The 17,946-nt window shown below is 44.0% G+C and overlaps 1 protein-coding gene across 7 annotated transcripts in view; it reads right to left on the bottom strand.

Moving 5' to 3' along the window:
• Positions 1–4,499: 4,499 nt before the first annotated feature.
• Positions 4,500–17,946, bottom strand: part of LOC306910861 (solute carrier family 22 member 4-like) — a 41,161-nt gene continuing 27,714 nt past the window's right edge. For 4 of the 7 annotated variants that reach the window (XM_079485729.1, XM_079485731.1, XM_079485730.1 and 1 more), the window contains 3 exons: positions 14,012–14,194; positions 13,790–13,925; positions 5,015–6,691 (listed from right to left, as the gene is read on the bottom strand). In XM_079485729.1, coding sequence (XP_079341855.1) covers positions 6,607–6,691; positions 13,790–13,925; positions 14,012–14,194 — 404 coding nt within the window. In that variant the 3' untranslated portion in view covers positions 5,015–6,606. Of the gene's footprint in view, positions 6,692–13,789; positions 13,926–14,011; positions 14,195–17,946 lie in introns of all 7 variants that reach the window. The other 3 variants (XM_079485734.1, XM_079485733.1, XM_079485728.1) reach the window with 2 other exon arrangements.

Below are 17,946 nucleotides of genomic sequence, written 5' to 3'. Positions count from 1 at the left end.
CGGTAAGTGACCGGCATCGGTTTTGAGATGATGAGAGCATGAGATGACGAGAGCATGAGATCATTAGATGATGAGAGCATGAGATGATGAGCGCATGAGATGATGAGATCATTAGATGATGAGAGCATGAGATGATGTGAGCATGAGATGATGAGAGCATGAGATGATGAGAGCATGAGATGATGAGAGCATGAGATGATGTGAGCATGAGATGATGAGAGCATGAGATGATGAGATCATTAGATGATGTGAGCATTAGATGATGAGAGCATGAGATGATGAGAGCATTAGATGATGAGAGCATGAGATGATGAGAGCATGAGATGATGAGATCATTAGATGATGAGATGATGTGAGCATTAGATGATGAGAGCATGAGATGATGAGAGCATTAGATGATGAGAGCATGAGATGATGAGAGCATGAGATGATGAGAGCATGAGATGATGTGAGCATGAGATGATGAGAGCATGAGATGATGAGAGCATTAGATGATGAGAGCATTAGATGATGAGAGCATGAGATGATGAGAGCATGAGATGATGAGAGCATGAGATGATGTGAGCATGAGATGATGAGAGCATGAGATGATGAGATCATTAGATGATGAGAGCATGAGATGATGAGAGCATTAGATGATGAGAGCATTAGATGATGAGAGCATGAGATGATGAGAGCATGAGATGATGAGAGCATGAGATGATGAGAGCATGAGATGATGTGAGCATGAGATGATGAGAGCATTAGATGATGAGAGCATGAGATGATGAGAGCATTAGATGATGAGAGCATGAGATGATGAGAGCATGAGATGATGAGAGCATGAGATGATGAGAGCATGAGATGATGAGAGCATGAGATGATGTGAGCATGAGATGATGAGAGCATGAGATGATGAGAGCATGAGATGATGAGAGCATGAGATGATGAGAGCATGAGATGATGAGAGCATGAGATGATGAGATGATGAGAGCATGAGATGATGAGAGCATGAGATGATGTGAGCATGAGATGATGAGAGCATGAGATGATGAGATCATTAGATGATGAGAGCATGAGATGATGAGAGCATTAGATGATGAGATGATGTGAGCATGAGATGATGAGAGCATGAGATGATGAGATGATGTGAGCATTAGATGATGAGAGCATGAGATGATGTGAGCATGAGATGATGAGAGCATGAGATGATGAGAGCATGAGATGATGAGAGCATGAGATGATGAGAGCATGAGATGATGAGAGCATGAGATGATGAGAGCATGAGATGATGAGAGCATGAGATGATGAGAGCATGAGATGATGAGAGCATTAGATGATGAGAGCATGAGATGATGAGAGCATTAGATGATGAGATGATGAGATGATGTGAGCATGAGATGATGAGAGCATGAGATGATGAGAGCATGAGATGATGAGATGATGTGAGCATGAGATGATGAGAGCATGAGATGATGAGAGCATGAGATGATGAGAGCATGAGATGATGAGAGCATGAGATGATGAGAGCATTAGATGATGAGAGCATGAGATGATGAGAGCATGAGATGATGAGAGCATGAGATGATGAGAGCATGAGATGATGAGATGATGAGAGCATGAGATGATGAGAGCATTAGATGATGAGAGCATGAGATGATGAGAGCATGAGATGATGAGAGCATTAGATGATGAGAGCATGAGACGATGAGAGCATGAGACGATGAGAGCATGAGATGATGAGAGCATTAGATGATGAGAGCATGAGATGATGAGAGCATGAGATGATGTGAGCATGAGATGATGAGAGCATTAGATGATGAGAGCATGAGATGATGAGAGCATTAGATGATGAGAGCATGAGATGATGAGAGCATGAGATGATGAGAGCATGAGATGATGAGAGCATGAGATGATGAGAGCATGAGATGATGTGAGCATGAGAGCATGAGATGATGAGAGCATTAGATGATGAGAGCATGAGATGATGAGAGCATTAGATGATGAGAGCATGAGATGATGAGAGCATGAGATGATGAGAGCATGAGATGATGTGAGCATGAGATGATGAGATGATGTGAGCATGAGAGCATGAGATGATGAGAGCATGAGATGATGAGAGCATGAGATGATGTGAGCATGAGATGATGAGAGCATGAGATGATGAGATGATGTGAGCATGAGATGATGAGAGCATGAGATGATGAGAGCATTAGATGATGAGAGCATGAGATGATGAGAGCATGAGATGATGAGAGCATTAGATTATGAGAGCATGAGATGATGAGAGCATGAGATGATGAGAGCATGAGATGATGAGAGCATGAGATGATGAGAGCATGAGATGATGAGATGATGTGAGCATGAGATGATGAGAGCATGAGATGATGAGAGCATTAGATGATGAGAGCATGAGATGATGAGAGCATGAGATGATGAGAGCATGAGATGATGAGAGCATGAGATGATGAGAGCATTAGATGATGAGAGCATGAGATGATGAGAGCATGAGATGATGAGAGCATGAGATGATGAGATGATGAGAGCATGAGATGATGAGAGCATGAGATGATGAGAGCATTAGATGATGAGAGCATGAGATGATGAGAGCATGAGATGATGAGAGCATTAGATGATGAGAGCATTAGACGATGAGAGCATGAGACGATGAGAGCATGAGATGATGAGAGCATGAGATGATGAGAGCATTAGATGATGAGAGCATGAGATGATGAGAGCATGAGATTATGTGAGCATGAGATGATGAGAGCATTAGATGATGAGAGCATGAGATGATGAGAGCATGAGATGATGAGAGCATGAGATGATGAGAGCATGAGATGATGAGAGCATGAGATGATGAGAGCATGAGATGATGTGAGCATGAGATGATGAGAGCATGAGATGATGAGATGATGTGAGCATGAGATGATGAGAGCATGAGATGATGAGAGCATGAGATGATGAGAGCATGAGATGATGTGAGCATGAGATGATGAGAGCATGAGATGATGAGATGATGTGAGCATGAGATGATGAGAGCATGAGATGATGAGAGCATGAGATGATGAGAGCATGAGATGATGAGATGATGTGAGCATGAGATGATGAGAGCATGAGATGATGAGAGCATTAGATGATGAGAGCATGAGATGATGAGAGCATGAGATGATGTGAGCATGAGAGCATGAGATGATGAGAGCATTAGATGATGAGAGCATGAGACGATGAGAGCATTAGATGATGAGAGCATGAGATGATGAGAGCATGAGATGATGAGAGCATGAGATGATGAGAGCATGAGATGATGAGAGCATGAGATGATGTGAGCATGAGAGCATGAGATGATGAGAGCATTAGATGATGAGATGATGAGAGCATGAGATGATGAGAGCATGAGATGATGAGATGATGTGAGCATGAGATGATGAGTGTTGTTGTGCCAGTTATAGGATATCGATCTTGAGGAACGTGTGTGTGGATGATGCACCTGTAGCAATCGTGTAGTGTGAGTCCTGGCTCTTGTTTCCACCTGTAGGAGTTCATCCGTTGCGTTGCTTGGCCACTTATTTGAATTATTGGTGACCTCATATAATATTTTCTTCGCAGTGCAGCGGGGTTAATGGTCCGTACTGAACGGCTTTCTCAGTGTGGGCTGAAGGTAGTCAGAGAGGCGGAGCTTTTACAATTTCCAAAGTGGGTTCTCTGCTAGCACAGACAGACTCGTACTACGCTGCTGTTCTGCCTTTCATTTAGCTGGGTTACCGTAGGGTTTTAATTTGTTCTAGTTTAGGTTTCTCTAGAGAGTCCTTAGTTGTATTTCTTTCTTGATTTGTTTTGGAGGTTTTGTTTATTTTGGGGGTCTTAATTCATTTATAAGTGTTATTCTTTCCCTGTGTCATGGCCATTTTCTAGTGAGCTATATTAGTAGAGTTTGGGGACGAACTAAGGGGGTTATCATTTAATTTATGTATCTTGTTCTTTGATTAGCTGTGGTCTGGGTTGCCGTGACGATCACTTGGGCATGCAGTGTTGGTTTAAGTTGAAGTGTGACACTGGAGTGTTTGGGGTGGCTTCAACTTTGTGTTCCTTCCCTTGGTGGTGTCCCCAGCCCTGTACTCACTGGCTTTTCTCATGTTCATATGTTGAATATTCCATTAGTAACCTGAATGTTTCGATCATACTAAAGCTTATTGTTGGTGATCAAGAGGTATTTGTGTTCATCCATTGCCCATGTGAACACGCAAATGTCCTCATAGTATCCCTGAATGTGTTTCATAATTGTTTTTAAAGTAGGTTTATTAAATTGATCACTTTACATCTACGTGTCTCAGCTCTTGCCTGGCGCCTGTGTGTGGTATCCCCACAGTATTGTTATTAAATCTTGGGGTGGAAGTCCCTAGGTGGCGTAGGTGGTAATCTCTGTGACATTTCATCAGGTCACACATAGTAGGCAATTTTTTTTCCATACTATGGCAGTGTAACAAGGTTCAATAAAAGCAAGGAAGGAGGCGGGAACTGGCAAACGTTAAATACTTTTAATTAAACAAACAATAAAACACAACATAAAGTCCAGGTCTCTCTCACTGACGGTCCGGTCACTCGTCCTCTTATGCTCCCAATTTCCCCCGTGATACACACCGGTGCGCGTACCGTTATCACTCACGCACACTTCGAAACCCAGCTCTCGTCCCACCTACCTACATTTACATTTACATTTATTCATTTTGGCAGACGCTTTTATCCAAAGCGACTTACAAGTAGTTTTTTTTTTACAGTGGCACATTACTGCAGAGCAATCAGGGGTAAGGTGTCTTGCTCAAGGGCACTTCAGTCATGACCTGCTGGCACTGAGATTCAAACCAGCAACCTTCTGATCACAAGCCCAACGCTCTAACCATTAGGCCTATTTGGTAGCTTTGGCAGTCAATATCTTTGCCATTCATGTTTGTGTCAAGAAATTCTCAGAAAATACAAATAGAGACTGAACCTGCAGATTGTGAATGACAGTGATGTGAATGATGGAGAAAAGGTTCCCAGAAAAGGTTACGTATTTTATTCAAACCAAAACGTGCATCTGCAATATACATGTGAACAAATCAACTTTTTTTAATAGTATTCTCCATGCTGAAACAGTGACATTATTAGTTATGATGTATAGGAAGGTGAAGCTCAGATCAACATTTTATGACATAATTAATATTCCACTTTTTATCAATATATTTACCACATTAATGTAGTTACATCTTGAATTTAGTTTTAAGCCCTAGGCAAAATTAAACTTTGGTACAGTGTTGGATTAACACCATGTCGACTAAGATCAAGTTTAGACAAAACAAAATACAAAACTGCTAACCCAATAAAATTGTTTAATGTTCTGTTTCCTATTTCTGATTAGTGTTTTGATTGATTGTGCATGTGGCCAGCAGGGCGGGACGAGGGCCGCGAGGGAACCACTGAGGCCGGTGACGCAAGTGATAATGAACTTCAGCTCGCATCTCTCATGGAGGAGCTCCGGAAGCATAAGAGAGAATTGACAACAGGGAAGGACGGCCCGGCCTGAACTATATGTGATGTGTTATTTGTTTGTGTGGCCAGCAGCTGACCGTGAGGGAGCTACTGGCATTTTAAGTTTGTTTTATTGTTTGTTTTTGTCATATTAAAAGCTTGTGTTACGTTCGCCGGATCCCACCTCCTACCTTCAATACATGGAAGGTTGTTACATTGGTGCCGAAACATGGTAGGAAGGAGAGACATGCTGTCTGACAGCCCTTGCTGCTAAGGCCCCTGCCTCTCATTTGACGCAAGCACATGCTGCAGACAGCATGGCTGCCCCAGCGTACATCAACCGTCAGGTGGCGTTCATTCATGGCAGATGTCATAACTCGCCCGACGCCTCCTACTCTTAGAATTTGGCTTAGCACTCCTAATCAAGGACCAGAACTAACCGTTTTATAAATGGTTTTAATGCACACTTTCCAGCAAACCAGTCCAGCTAATCGAGTATTCAAACAGACCATGGTATACAAGCTATTGTCTGTTATCAGTGTCGTAAATAATGTTGCTATATAATCTTCCCCGTGGGCATTTATTCAGTAGCCATAGCATTAGGCTTCTCAGGTAGCAGAGGCAGCAGAATTAATCCGGTTTAAGAGTTGTTCTACCACTGAAATCATTCTAAAAGACATTATTTTAAGGTAAAAAAAACTTCTAAGTGTTGTGAAATTAGATAAATGTTTGACGTTTGACAGAAGCTATTTAAAATGTTGTTTGTCAAAAACAAACTGTGCCTAACCTATACAATACTGCAACATCAGCAAACCACAGAGTCATTGATGAATCTGTGCAAACCTTTATAGTTCATCATATGCATCACAAACTCATTTTACAGTAACCATCAGCTCAACAGTTAACGTGTAGTTCACCCAAAGAAATTGTCCCTGTTGACCTTCCATAGTCGAGTCAATGAGGTCCATGTTCCGGTGAACTATTCCTTTAAAAACTTCAGTACAACATACAACTTCACATCATTCAGATACAACCATGTTCACAAATGGATGTGCGTTTTCTAAATTATGCAAAATCAAAAGATGAGACTAGACGTGATATGATAGATGAAGAGTTTCTTCAGAACCAGTGCTCTTGAATAATGTTTTCTCTATCCACTCCTGCATCATTTGTCTCTTCTCCTGACACACATGGACATCTCAACCTGGAAAGTGTTGTCAAATCAAATAAATGTTGTTTGCACGTGATTTTCATAATGCAGCGCAAAGCAGCTTTACAGACAGCATTATTATAGAAACCATACACGATTATTAATGCCTTACTTCTATTGTTCACATCAAATAGCACCTTTGAAAAAACTTCACATTGCATGTATCAAGTGCTCGCCACAATAGAGAATAAATAAATATAAACATACTTGTGTAATTTCAAAGTAAGTTATTTCCCAGTGACAACTGCTCAAAACTAATAACAATGCATGTCCTCTTGACAGGTGCAGTTTAATATTACACATACATAAATGTTATTAAATGAGCATAATTTGACATTATTTATGAGATTATATTTACAAATGTTAAACCGAATTATATGTCAAATCATAAATAGACCATTATGCATAAAACTATAGTATAATTACACATACTTAGGAATTCTTCATATTTTCTTTTTTATTTCTTTTTAATAAAACAGTTCTTTCTGGTTCTCGAATCTGATTGGCTGGGAGCCATGCTATTTCCCACCAGTATCACCACTTGTACCACTCCGGCTGAGTCGGACTTATGACAGCACCTTTGCCGCTCAGGAATGGTTTAAAAACATTACAGCACGGGACACGATGGATTCGGGATGCACTTAATATTACAGATATTGTCAACTTGCCACAGTAAAGAAGCGTATGTTTACATTAAAAACAATGGAAAGTGCCGCAGTGCAATTCTCTGCGAGTTTCCTTTTACAGACTCTCTCCTTCATTCACACTAATAACTTCACCGAAGCAGCTGAAATTCCCCATTTCCTTTAAAAACTCAGATGTTGTTTCGAATTTATCTACACACTTGCCGTGGAACTGTTGTATAAATGCAATATTGCTCTGGTAGTCGTGTGAAAGTGCTCTTAAATCAGCGGCTGTGATTGTCTCATGTACTCGTGCCACGGGATTAATCACAGCCATGCTGATATAGAGACCCATCACACGACAACGAGAGACATATTGGATTATTGGTCACATGTTGAAAATAAAGGTGAATATGTTTATGTATGTTGAACTCAAATTGATGAATGTAAGCAGCCTCTAGGTTAATATCAGTTTGTGTTGTGTTTCATGTCACTATAGGGGTGTGCATGTTCATAACGGAGGCAAACATAACTTTTACAAACAGGTCTTCATGTGGAGGAGGAACTGTAGCCCTCATTCTCTGTAATGCTAAATATGTTTACAAATTAAAAGTAGGCATCATGTTAGCAGTAGCGGAAAGGATAATAGCTACTTCAAAATGATAAATCTATGGTGCCATAAAAATCGATCAGATGGTATCTCGAGAGACAGAAGTTAAGCAAACATTGCATTCGGACGTGCCTTGGTGGCGTGAAATACAGCATTAATAGAATACGAATTACAACAAATAAACCAATTTTGGAACAAGAGTATATTCCATCTTTAAAGCCAATTCAAAGAGAACTTAAACACAGACAATCTGTTAAAAGTGCTAAAAGCAGTTGGCTCATATATTCATGTAGTTGGAATCCGCTTCCAGAAGGCATGAGATAATCCAACAGCAGCTATTCTAAAAATCAAGATTAAAAACACACTTGTTTAGCTGCACATATACGCGCATGCACGCACGCACACACACACTTTAAAAACATTTTATTTCAGTATTATTGTCTCTTAAATTCAAAAGTTTTATTTGTAATTTTAAATCATCTGGTTTTTAATGATGTCTTATACATTACGTATTTAGTTTTTCCTTTGTCAATCATGTAAAGCACTTTGAATGACCTTGTGTATGAAATAGATATTCATTGATAATTCTGCCTAGAAACGTCATGTGTGATGCAAAAACAATTGTTTTACACATTTAAGATTGAGGGGCCGTTTACACGGGACTGTTTTCAAGTGAAAGTGCAAAATAATTACGCGATTTGGCAGTCCATTTACACGGAAACAGCTGATAACTGATAACGCAAACTTTTTCAAACGGGGTTCAAAGTGCAAGTTTTTGAAAACCACGGCATTCTCATTTCCATGTAAACCCTGAAGTACGCAAGAATGAGAAAACGACATTGTGCGCATGTCTATTAGGTGTGGGGGTGTGGTATGCGCGTGTACATCCAAACACAACGAAGGAGAAATAAATACATCAATGGCGGATTACATGGGTTTGTCAACCCTTCTCCAGCAAAGTGTAGATTTACAACACCAGTGCTATAACCACCAGCGGACACCTACAGCAAAATCTTAACACTCATTCACGGCGACAAAGAGTTTTTAAAAGGCGCTTTTGGATCAGACACGGGAGGACGAGTAGATGGTGGTACAACGTCGATGGCGTTGTTGACGAGCTTCAATGGAAGGAAACCTTTCGAATGTCCAAACTTTTCGCCATCTTGTCTGTATATGTGCGCATTCACTATGAATGAGAAGAAATGCAGCGCTCTGTATTATAGTCTCTTTAGCAACGGAGGTCAGCCTTCCAATAAACCGTCAATCAATCGTCAGGGACTCGGTTATTTTTTCTTTACAAAGTGATGTCGTAATACAGAGTTTTAGTCATTTTTGCGGATCTGTGTAAACGGCGGTTTTTTGTAATAACGGGAAACTAAATTTTAACCTTCCAGTGGGCAGGCAGGGGCTCCCAGAGCTTTTGGCAAAGATGAGTAGCCCCTGCCCTCGGCCACCACAGACGGAGGCCTTGTTCTCTTAACGAGAAGCCGTCCGGTACCGTAGGGCTACTGGGTAAGCGCTGTTCCCTCAATGTGGACGTGCGCTACGGAGACCACTTCCCACCATAGGGGGGAATACAGTGGAGACACCAACATGGTCTCACCAAATAGGGGAGAACTAATGGGAGGTATGTGCGGAATGCCGCAAGGTGGATGTCCACCGGAATGCCGCAAGGGGAGGTCATGGGTTGCCACGCGGGGTACCATCTCATGACGACATCTCAGACGGAACCACCCTAATGGGGGGTTACTACGTGTGGGGCACTAGGTCCGGTTAGAGCTATATGTAATAACTCAGCTTGATACCCGGCCATAGGCGGCAGGACTGCTCCGCCAAGCCCGCCGCCCTGAGTGCTTATTGATGGATGGACGGACTGCCTATTCTTCACCCTCGCAGAACGAGGAGGGGGGCTCTCCGCAGGGCCCGAAAAAAGGGGACCCAAAGGTCCACATTAAGGCCCCAAGAGGGTACCCAAAGGTCCGGCTCGAATGCCACAACGTGCCCATCCCCTGCGAGTAGGCCCTTCGCCAGGGAATTTGGCCAGGGGGAGTTGTCGTCAGGAGTATTAGCTCCGAGGACCAAGTGTAGTTGGGCCCGTAAGGCGCAACTAGCAGCACTTGATACTCCCTTCCCAGACCTTGCACAGGACCTGCGCAATGAGGCTCACTGGGGGGGGAAGCGTACTTCCGCTTGTGGGGGAAGCGTACTTCCCGAGGGGGGCCTTGTCCAGGGAGTGCCCAGCGGTACTGGGTGGTGTTCAGGGAGGCAACAGGTCCCCCTGTGCCCGCCCAAACCACACCCAAGCCGGCCGGCAGGGGTGGAATCGTCACTTCTCACAAGGTGTCAACTGACGAGAGAGCGCTTGGCTGTCTGGTTCAGGACACCCGGTGGGCATGTGACATGCAGGGGCTTTGCCACCTGCTGTCTCCACGGGAGGAGGCGTTTGGGCGAGTTGCGATGACTGCAGCGAGCGAATGCCACCCTGAGGTTTAGTATGCTACGCAGGTCGTGCTGTCCGGGCCAGTATGCTGGCTCTGCATGAGAGGCCGGAGCCTCATCAATGCAAGCAGTACAGCTAGCAACTTGAGGCCAATGATATGCCAACGCAGGTGGGGGCCCGTCCAGCGACCCGACACTGCGCGTCCATTGCACACCGCACCCGCACCCCGTAGGGAGGCGTCTGTCGTTACGACAACCGGCCTCAAGACCTTCCCCGGGGTTAGGATGCGACGGCAGCAGGCGTAATGACAGTGCGCCACGCTCTCCAGGGAACTCGTCTCTGTAGTCAGTGCTGTCGCAGTCCCATGTGCGTCAACCCGAGGGGGACAGGCCACCCCCGAGGACACCATGCCCAGGAGCCTCTGAAACTGATTTCAGGGGACCGCTGGCTGCTGCCTGAAAGTTAAAGCAGCTCAGCACTGACTGTGCGTGCTCGAGAGCGAGCATGCCGTCATGGAGACAGTGTTGAGTTCTCTACCAGGAAAAGGGGAACTCTGCCCCAGGGAGAGCTGCTCTTTTTCCCGGCTGACCCGTTACTGACATGCCTGCCCTTTGACAGTGCCGAGGGAGACTGGACATGACAGTATGCGGTCAGTTGTCATGAACCACTCCTGGCGTCTGACAGACAGCAGGACGCGCTTCTGTGCCTCCTGAACGGCACCCTGGCAAGGTGATGCTCAAGGAATGCAGCGACCCCTGGTTTTGGGGATGATGAAGTGCGGCTGTAGAAGCCACTGGACATCTCGGCCGAGGGGACGGTTCAATCGCCTTCGCCAGAGGGGTGGCAGCCCCGGCCTGGAGCACGGGAACATCCCTGCCTCTGCTAAGGTAAGAGGATGCCCGAAGTCCGGCGGAGGTCTGGCGAACTGGATGGAATGCCGAGACAGACCACACTCCCAGCCACCGTGATGGTTTGAAATGCTAACCAAGCACCCAGGGACCTCACAGGGGGGGCACCCGTCGAAGCGAGAGTGCTGAGGGCTGTTTTATACTCGCCATTGCGTGCCGCCACAACGCAACGTCGAGTTGCCGAACACCATCTTTCAGAGGGTGAGAGCGGCTGCAAGTGGGACCCAGAGAGAGACCTCTCATTGTGAGAAGGCGGGCACTAGGCCCCCGGATGGGCCCAGAAGGTGTTGGGACGCGGCAGGGACCGCCCCAGTCCGACCACCCAGCGACCAAGGCTGGGTCGGGCCCGATGGTTCAATCTCTCTGGGTGGTCCTTCTCTCCATGTCTTCCTCCGGGGGGCCACCTGCGGGGCACCAGAACCGGAGTCGACGCTGGAGAAGGCCGGGGCTGCTGGGGGGCAGACCACGTGCGAGACCTTGACGGCCGAAAGGCAGCCGGGTCACAGCAGGCCGGTCTGTTTCTACACTGTCAAAAGGCTGCTGGAGCAGTCCTTGACAGCGCCATCAATCAGCCGACCTTGCAAGAGGGGAGTCGGGAAAGTGGCCCACGGCACTGCCAGCCTCAACACCAGAGATGTCGAGACCTTACATGCCCTGGACGGTGAGTCTAGGTCAAGCTCTCCAGGTGGCCGCCGTTTGCGGATACCCGCGACTGCATGCTCCACCCAGGGTGCATTGACATAGTCCCTAGCTGCCTCCCCGCCCCAAGGGAAGAGAGGGCGATAGAGTCAGCTAGACGGAAGCGCGCCGAAGGGGGCGCTCCAGGTCTTACTGAACTCCTTATGCAGCTCGGTAAAACTTGGCACTTGAGCCGGGCACGGCTTGGAGTCGCCCCCGGACCCAATGTGCGAAGTACCCAGCCGCGAGCGCCAGGGCTGCGGTGCACCGCAATCCGACACTCACGGGGGTCCGAGCGAGCATGGCTGACGTCTTGACGTCTGCTCTCACCTGTGCTCGACCTCCCGAGGGAGGGAGCTTCAGGGAATCGCCAGAGTCTGATGCCAGCAGGTCGCGCTCCGATGTTGCAAGAGACACCTCATCTCCACGGCTCGTGTCCGAGCACGTGGCTGAGGAATAAGATGGCTTAGGACCATCTTTGGGGAACTGCTAAACAAGCGAGACGAGGCGCGAGCCGTCCACGAGCCGGCCGGCTGACGGATTAACGCTCACGATAATCCCCACATCACCCTCGCTGCTCGCCGCCGCTGCGGTCACAGAACGGGAAGCAAACGAGGTGTTGGCTGGATCTTTACAGAACATAGCCACCGTGACGCAACGTCTGAATAGCCATCCGCCCGCAGTGCGGGCAGGACGAATCCACGAGGCTGCCATAGTGGTCGGACCCCCGAACTCCTGCGGCAACCATCGTGTCCGTCCCAGTCCTCGATGAGTGTACTGCACCCAAGAGATCAGCGGGCAATGCCACCCTGAGGAAATTGCTCTTTTAAATAAACACCTCTGGAACTGCCAGGACGCCCATGGGAATCTCCGCTGCACCGCGTCGTAGAATTCGGCAATTCGAAGAATGTCATCAGATGCGAAGGCTCCGAAGAACAAAAGGTGAATGAATGAGCACGCCGGCTCCCCGTTTATACCCGGATATCCGGGGGCGGAGCCCGGCATGCAAATTTAATTCGCCAATTTCATTGGCCTTTTCAAAATAGTCAGAAGATGAAAGGTTCTCAGGGGCGAACCCCATCTGTCGGTTCGACACAACGTCGAGAGACCGACAGAAAGGGAACTGCCTTTATATCACATTTCAACTTGTGAAGCAGTGTTGAACTGTTGAAACACATATTTTATTTTCATTCCTTTAAAAGGTGCATAGTGCTTTAGTTTTCTGCATAAATATGAGTTGTGTTTGACAGTCCTACGGATGGATGAGTTTCTATAAGAAAATGCCTACCTCATCATCATGACAACAGTTCGTAGTCAAGTCAGAAAACTTCAGAAAATGGCACTTGTTAACCCTTGCCTTCATTCAAGACACTGGAACCAGAATCGTTGTGTGACCTACACGCGCCATCATTTCTATGTAACCTTGCAGGTTTTATTTATATTTAAAAATATCTATATTTTCAGTATTATATTTTCTCTATTTGTTAATATAAAAGGGGTTTTCCATATGCGTAGCAAGGTTTCATAACATAAAAAAGATAAAGTGATATTAAGGCTATGTAATGCGGTCAGCCGTTATAAATCGGGGTATTTTATTAGGGCTTAGAACTCTGCTCAACCAATCAGAATCAAGGACCAGAACTGACAGTTTTTAATAAAGATAAATAGATTTTAACTGATGCAAACATGTTAGAAATCATGTACATTGATAAAACTGAACTAAAATACGTACTATGTTTTTATTTGTTTAAATTAAAATACATGTTAAGCTGCTTTGCAACTAGAGAAAATTGAGAAAAGGGCTATATAAAATAAAATTGAAATATTACTCACATCTGTCTCTTCTGCATGTGTTGTATTGTTTCAGGAAGAGGTCGTCTGAAAGTCTCGGGCAGAAACAGTGTGCTTACAGCTGACAGAACACACAAACTTCCCAGAATAATGTGAGGTAAACTTTTATAAAATATGCCTGCAATTTAGAATATGAAGTTCTTTCAAAGCTCTTATTTGTCAAGTATTAAATAATAAATATCAAAACGGGCATCAATATCTTACTCAAGTGTATAAAGTAGGGGGCGACAGCACTGCCAATGCGAGAGACCATTGCACAGGAGCCCACGGCAGTATTCCTCAGGACTGTAGGATAAATCTCTCCTGTGTACACAAACATCAGGGCAGTTCCGATAGCCATCCCAAACTTACCCAACATTTCAAATGCAGTGGACAGAGCAGGCAGATCTGTGAATAGAAAACCTTTGGTTACATATTACATACGACTAACTACAGCGCCTCTAAGGAGAAATTACGTTTATTTTCTACTATAGATCACGATGAACTCTCTAAAATCATTAGATCATCTAAATCAACTTCATGCATGTTGTTAGACCCTATACCTACAAATCTACTGAAAGAGATGCTCCCAGAAATTATAGATCCTTAGCACTATTAACTCATCTCTGACATTAGGACATGTGCCTAAAGCATATAAGGTGGCTGTTATAAGGCCCCTTGTCAAAAAAACCCATCTGGACCCTGGAGAACTAGTTAACTACAGACCTATTTCGAATCTACCTTTCTTATCTAAAGTTCTGGAAAAAGTAGTCTCAATTCAAATATGCTCCTTCCTCCAAAGGAATGAGATTAATGAAGATTTCCAGTCTGGATTTAGAGCACATCACAGTACAGAGACTGCTCTGATTAGAGTTACAAATGATCTGCTTATGGCGTCCGACCGAGGCTGTATCTCCTTATTGTTGCTGCTAGATCTTAGTGCTGCATTTCGACACCATTGACCACAGCATGCTCCTACATAGACTCGAAAAAGATGTCGGTATTAAGGAAATAGCTTTGGAATGGCTTAGATCTTATTTATGCGACCGTTTTCAATATGTAGCAATAAACAATGAGGTATCACGCAAATCGAAAGTCCAGTACGGTGTACCACAGGGCTCAGTCTTAGGGCCTATGCTCTTCGCATTATACATGCTACCTCTAGGAGATATAATAAAGCGACACGGAGTAAGCTTTCACTGTTATGCTGATGATACGCAACTTTATATTTCCTCGAAGCCTCATGAAACACAGCAATTCCATCGAATAGTGGAATGCATAGTCGATATAAAAAAAATCGATGAGTAGCAATTTTTTATTACTGAACTCGGACAAAACAGAAGTGATACTTATCGGACCGAAAGCCGCCCTACGTAACAACCAAGAATACTGCTTAACTATTGAATGATGTTCCATAAAACCCTCATCTTCAGCTAAGAATCTTGGCTTTATATTCGATAGTACTCTGTCATTTGAGAACCAGGTCGCCAACACCTGTAAAATTGCATCTTAAAAATATATCTAACCTACGTCATATGGTGGCACCATCAGATGCAGAGAAGCTTATACATGCCTTTATGACATCAAGACTAGATTACTGTAATGCACTATTAGGTGGTTGCCCTGCAGGCCTATTACAAAAACTCCAACTGGTCCAAAATGCGGCAGCTCGAGTTCTTACACGTACAAAAAATTATGAGCATATTAGCCTGGATCTATCAACCTTGCACTGGTTACCTGTAAAGCATCGCATAAACTTTAAAATCTTGCTTATTACCTATAAAGCCTTGCATGGTTTAGCTCCTCACTACTTGAGAGAACTTCTAACGTATTATAGTCCATCACGTGCACTACGCTCTCAGGTGTCAGGTCAGTTGGTAATACCTAGAATTTCAAAATCAAGTGCAGGCGGCAGATCCTTTTCCTATCTAGCGCCTAAACTTTGGAACAGTCTTCCCTGCACTGTCCGGGAGGCGGACACACTCTGTCAGTTTAAATCTAGACTAAAGACGCATCTTTTTAATCTTGCATACACTACATTATCATAATATATGTATTTCAAAGATCTAGGCTGCACTAGTTAGATCAACCGGAACCAGGGACACTTCCAATAACAACTGATGCATTTGTTTCATCAAAGAGTGCAGAACAGTACTCTACTCTCAGCCAGTCTTGTCTCATTGTTCCAAGGTTACCAGAGCGGGCAGGATGCAGTCCAAGGTTACCGGAGCGGGCAGGGCTCAATCCATTCCCAGACCTGACAAATGCTGAACGAAGGACGTGGCGACTCTACAAAACTTCAGTCGCTACTAGATTATTAATGGTAATTTTAAATCTAAATTTGTTTTTTATTTTGCCTTGTTGTGCAAGCACTGTCGAGCTTGTGCAGAGGCAGCAGTTTTTGCCAGAGGGGAACTGGAATCCCCTGGTTAGGCCTGGTCTCCCTCTGAGGTTTTTTTTCTCCTCCAATGGAGTTTTGGGTTCCTCGCCACCGTTTGCATACTGTTTTGCACTGTTTTGCCTGGCCGGGGGGGCTGCTAGAATTTGATAGTCTTATTTAATTAACTCTGCATATAGTCATTTATTGTGTGTCTGATATTTGAACTGTGTTTTGACTTCCATAACCTTTTATGTTTTACTTATAGTCAATGTTTTCTTGTACAGCTGCTTTGTAACAATGAAAATTGTAAAAAGCGCTATATAAATAAAGCTGACTTTACTTGACTTGACATATGTAATGTCTCAGTTGCGTCTGTTACCTCTGTTCCCTGATGGATGGAACGAGACTGTGTCGAACCAACAGATGGGGTTTGACTTGAGAACCTATCATCTTCTGACTAGTTTTGAAAAGGCCAATGAACCTTTTGTGCTGAGCAGCCTGAGAGCATCTCACGACTGCTGCAGCGGACGGCAAGGGGGAGGTGTTGCTGCACTTTACCTTTAACTCTTTTAGCATTTCCCAGAAGTCTAATTCTAAATACAATTCTTTTGAAGTCATGGTACTTCATGCATCAACACCTAATACTAAGGATAAAACATCTTTAAAATGTATTCTGGCGATTGTATATAGGCCTCCAGGGCACCACACAGATTTTATTAAAGAATTTGCGGGTTCTTATCAGAACTAGTACTGTCTGCAGACAGAGTCCTTGTTGTTGGTGACTTTAACATTCATGTAGATAATGATACAGATGCTTTAGGAATGGCTTTTAAAGACACTCTTAACTCCATGGGTGTTAGTCAACATGTGTCAGGACCTATACACCTTCATAAGACAATATTAAATCTAAAATATGATTAAGGTATTAACGTGGGCGACGTAAAAATCCTTCAGCAGAGCGAAGACATTTTGGATCATTATCTGGTATCATGCTTGCTTCACTACCCAATGGTGGCAAATCAAACTCCAAGTTACAAATATTGTAGAACATTAACTTCGACTACAAAAGATGCGTTTCTTGATAATTTGCCTGAATTGTCTCAAATCTCTAGCATGAGTAATAACGTTGAAGATCTTGACTTTACTATTGAAAATATTAATGCCACCTTCTCGGAAACGCTAGACATAGTTGCTCCTCTGCGCTTAAAGAAGATTAAAAATGACAGACCGACACCGTGGAATAATGAACACACTCAGGCTCTAAAGAAAGCGGCACGAAAACTAAATTAGAGGTATTTCGTACAGCCTGGAAGGATAGTATTAAAAAATACAGGAAAGCCCTGAAATTTCTAGATCTGCCTACCTTTCATCACTAATAGAAGAAAACCAGCATAACCCTAGGTTTTTATTTGATACAGTGGCTAAATTAACCAAAAATAAATCGTCAGCGACTTCTGATTCTGTATACCAGCATAGCAGTGATGATTTTATGAACTATTTCACAAATAAAATCCAAGATATTCGAGAAAAAATTATAACTATGCAACCAGAAGTGAAACGCGCTGAACAAACGACTAACTACAGCGCCTCTAAGGAGAAATTACGTTTATTTTCTACTATAGATCACGATGAACTCTCTAAAATCATTAGATCATCTAAATCAACTTATTGGTGCTGCTAGATCTTAGTGCTGCATTCGACACCATTGACCACAGCATGCTACATAGACTCGAAAATGATGTTGGTATTAAGGAAATAGCTTTGAAATGGCTTAGATCTT

This window comes from Barbatula barbatula (genome assembly GCF_947034865.1).
Source record: "Barbatula barbatula genome assembly, chromosome: 22".
Taxonomy (NCBI): domain Eukaryota; kingdom Metazoa; phylum Chordata; class Actinopteri; order Cypriniformes; family Nemacheilidae; genus Barbatula; species Barbatula barbatula.
Note: the sequence above shows the minus strand (reverse complement) of the source record. Positions and strands in the feature narration are given on the sequence as shown.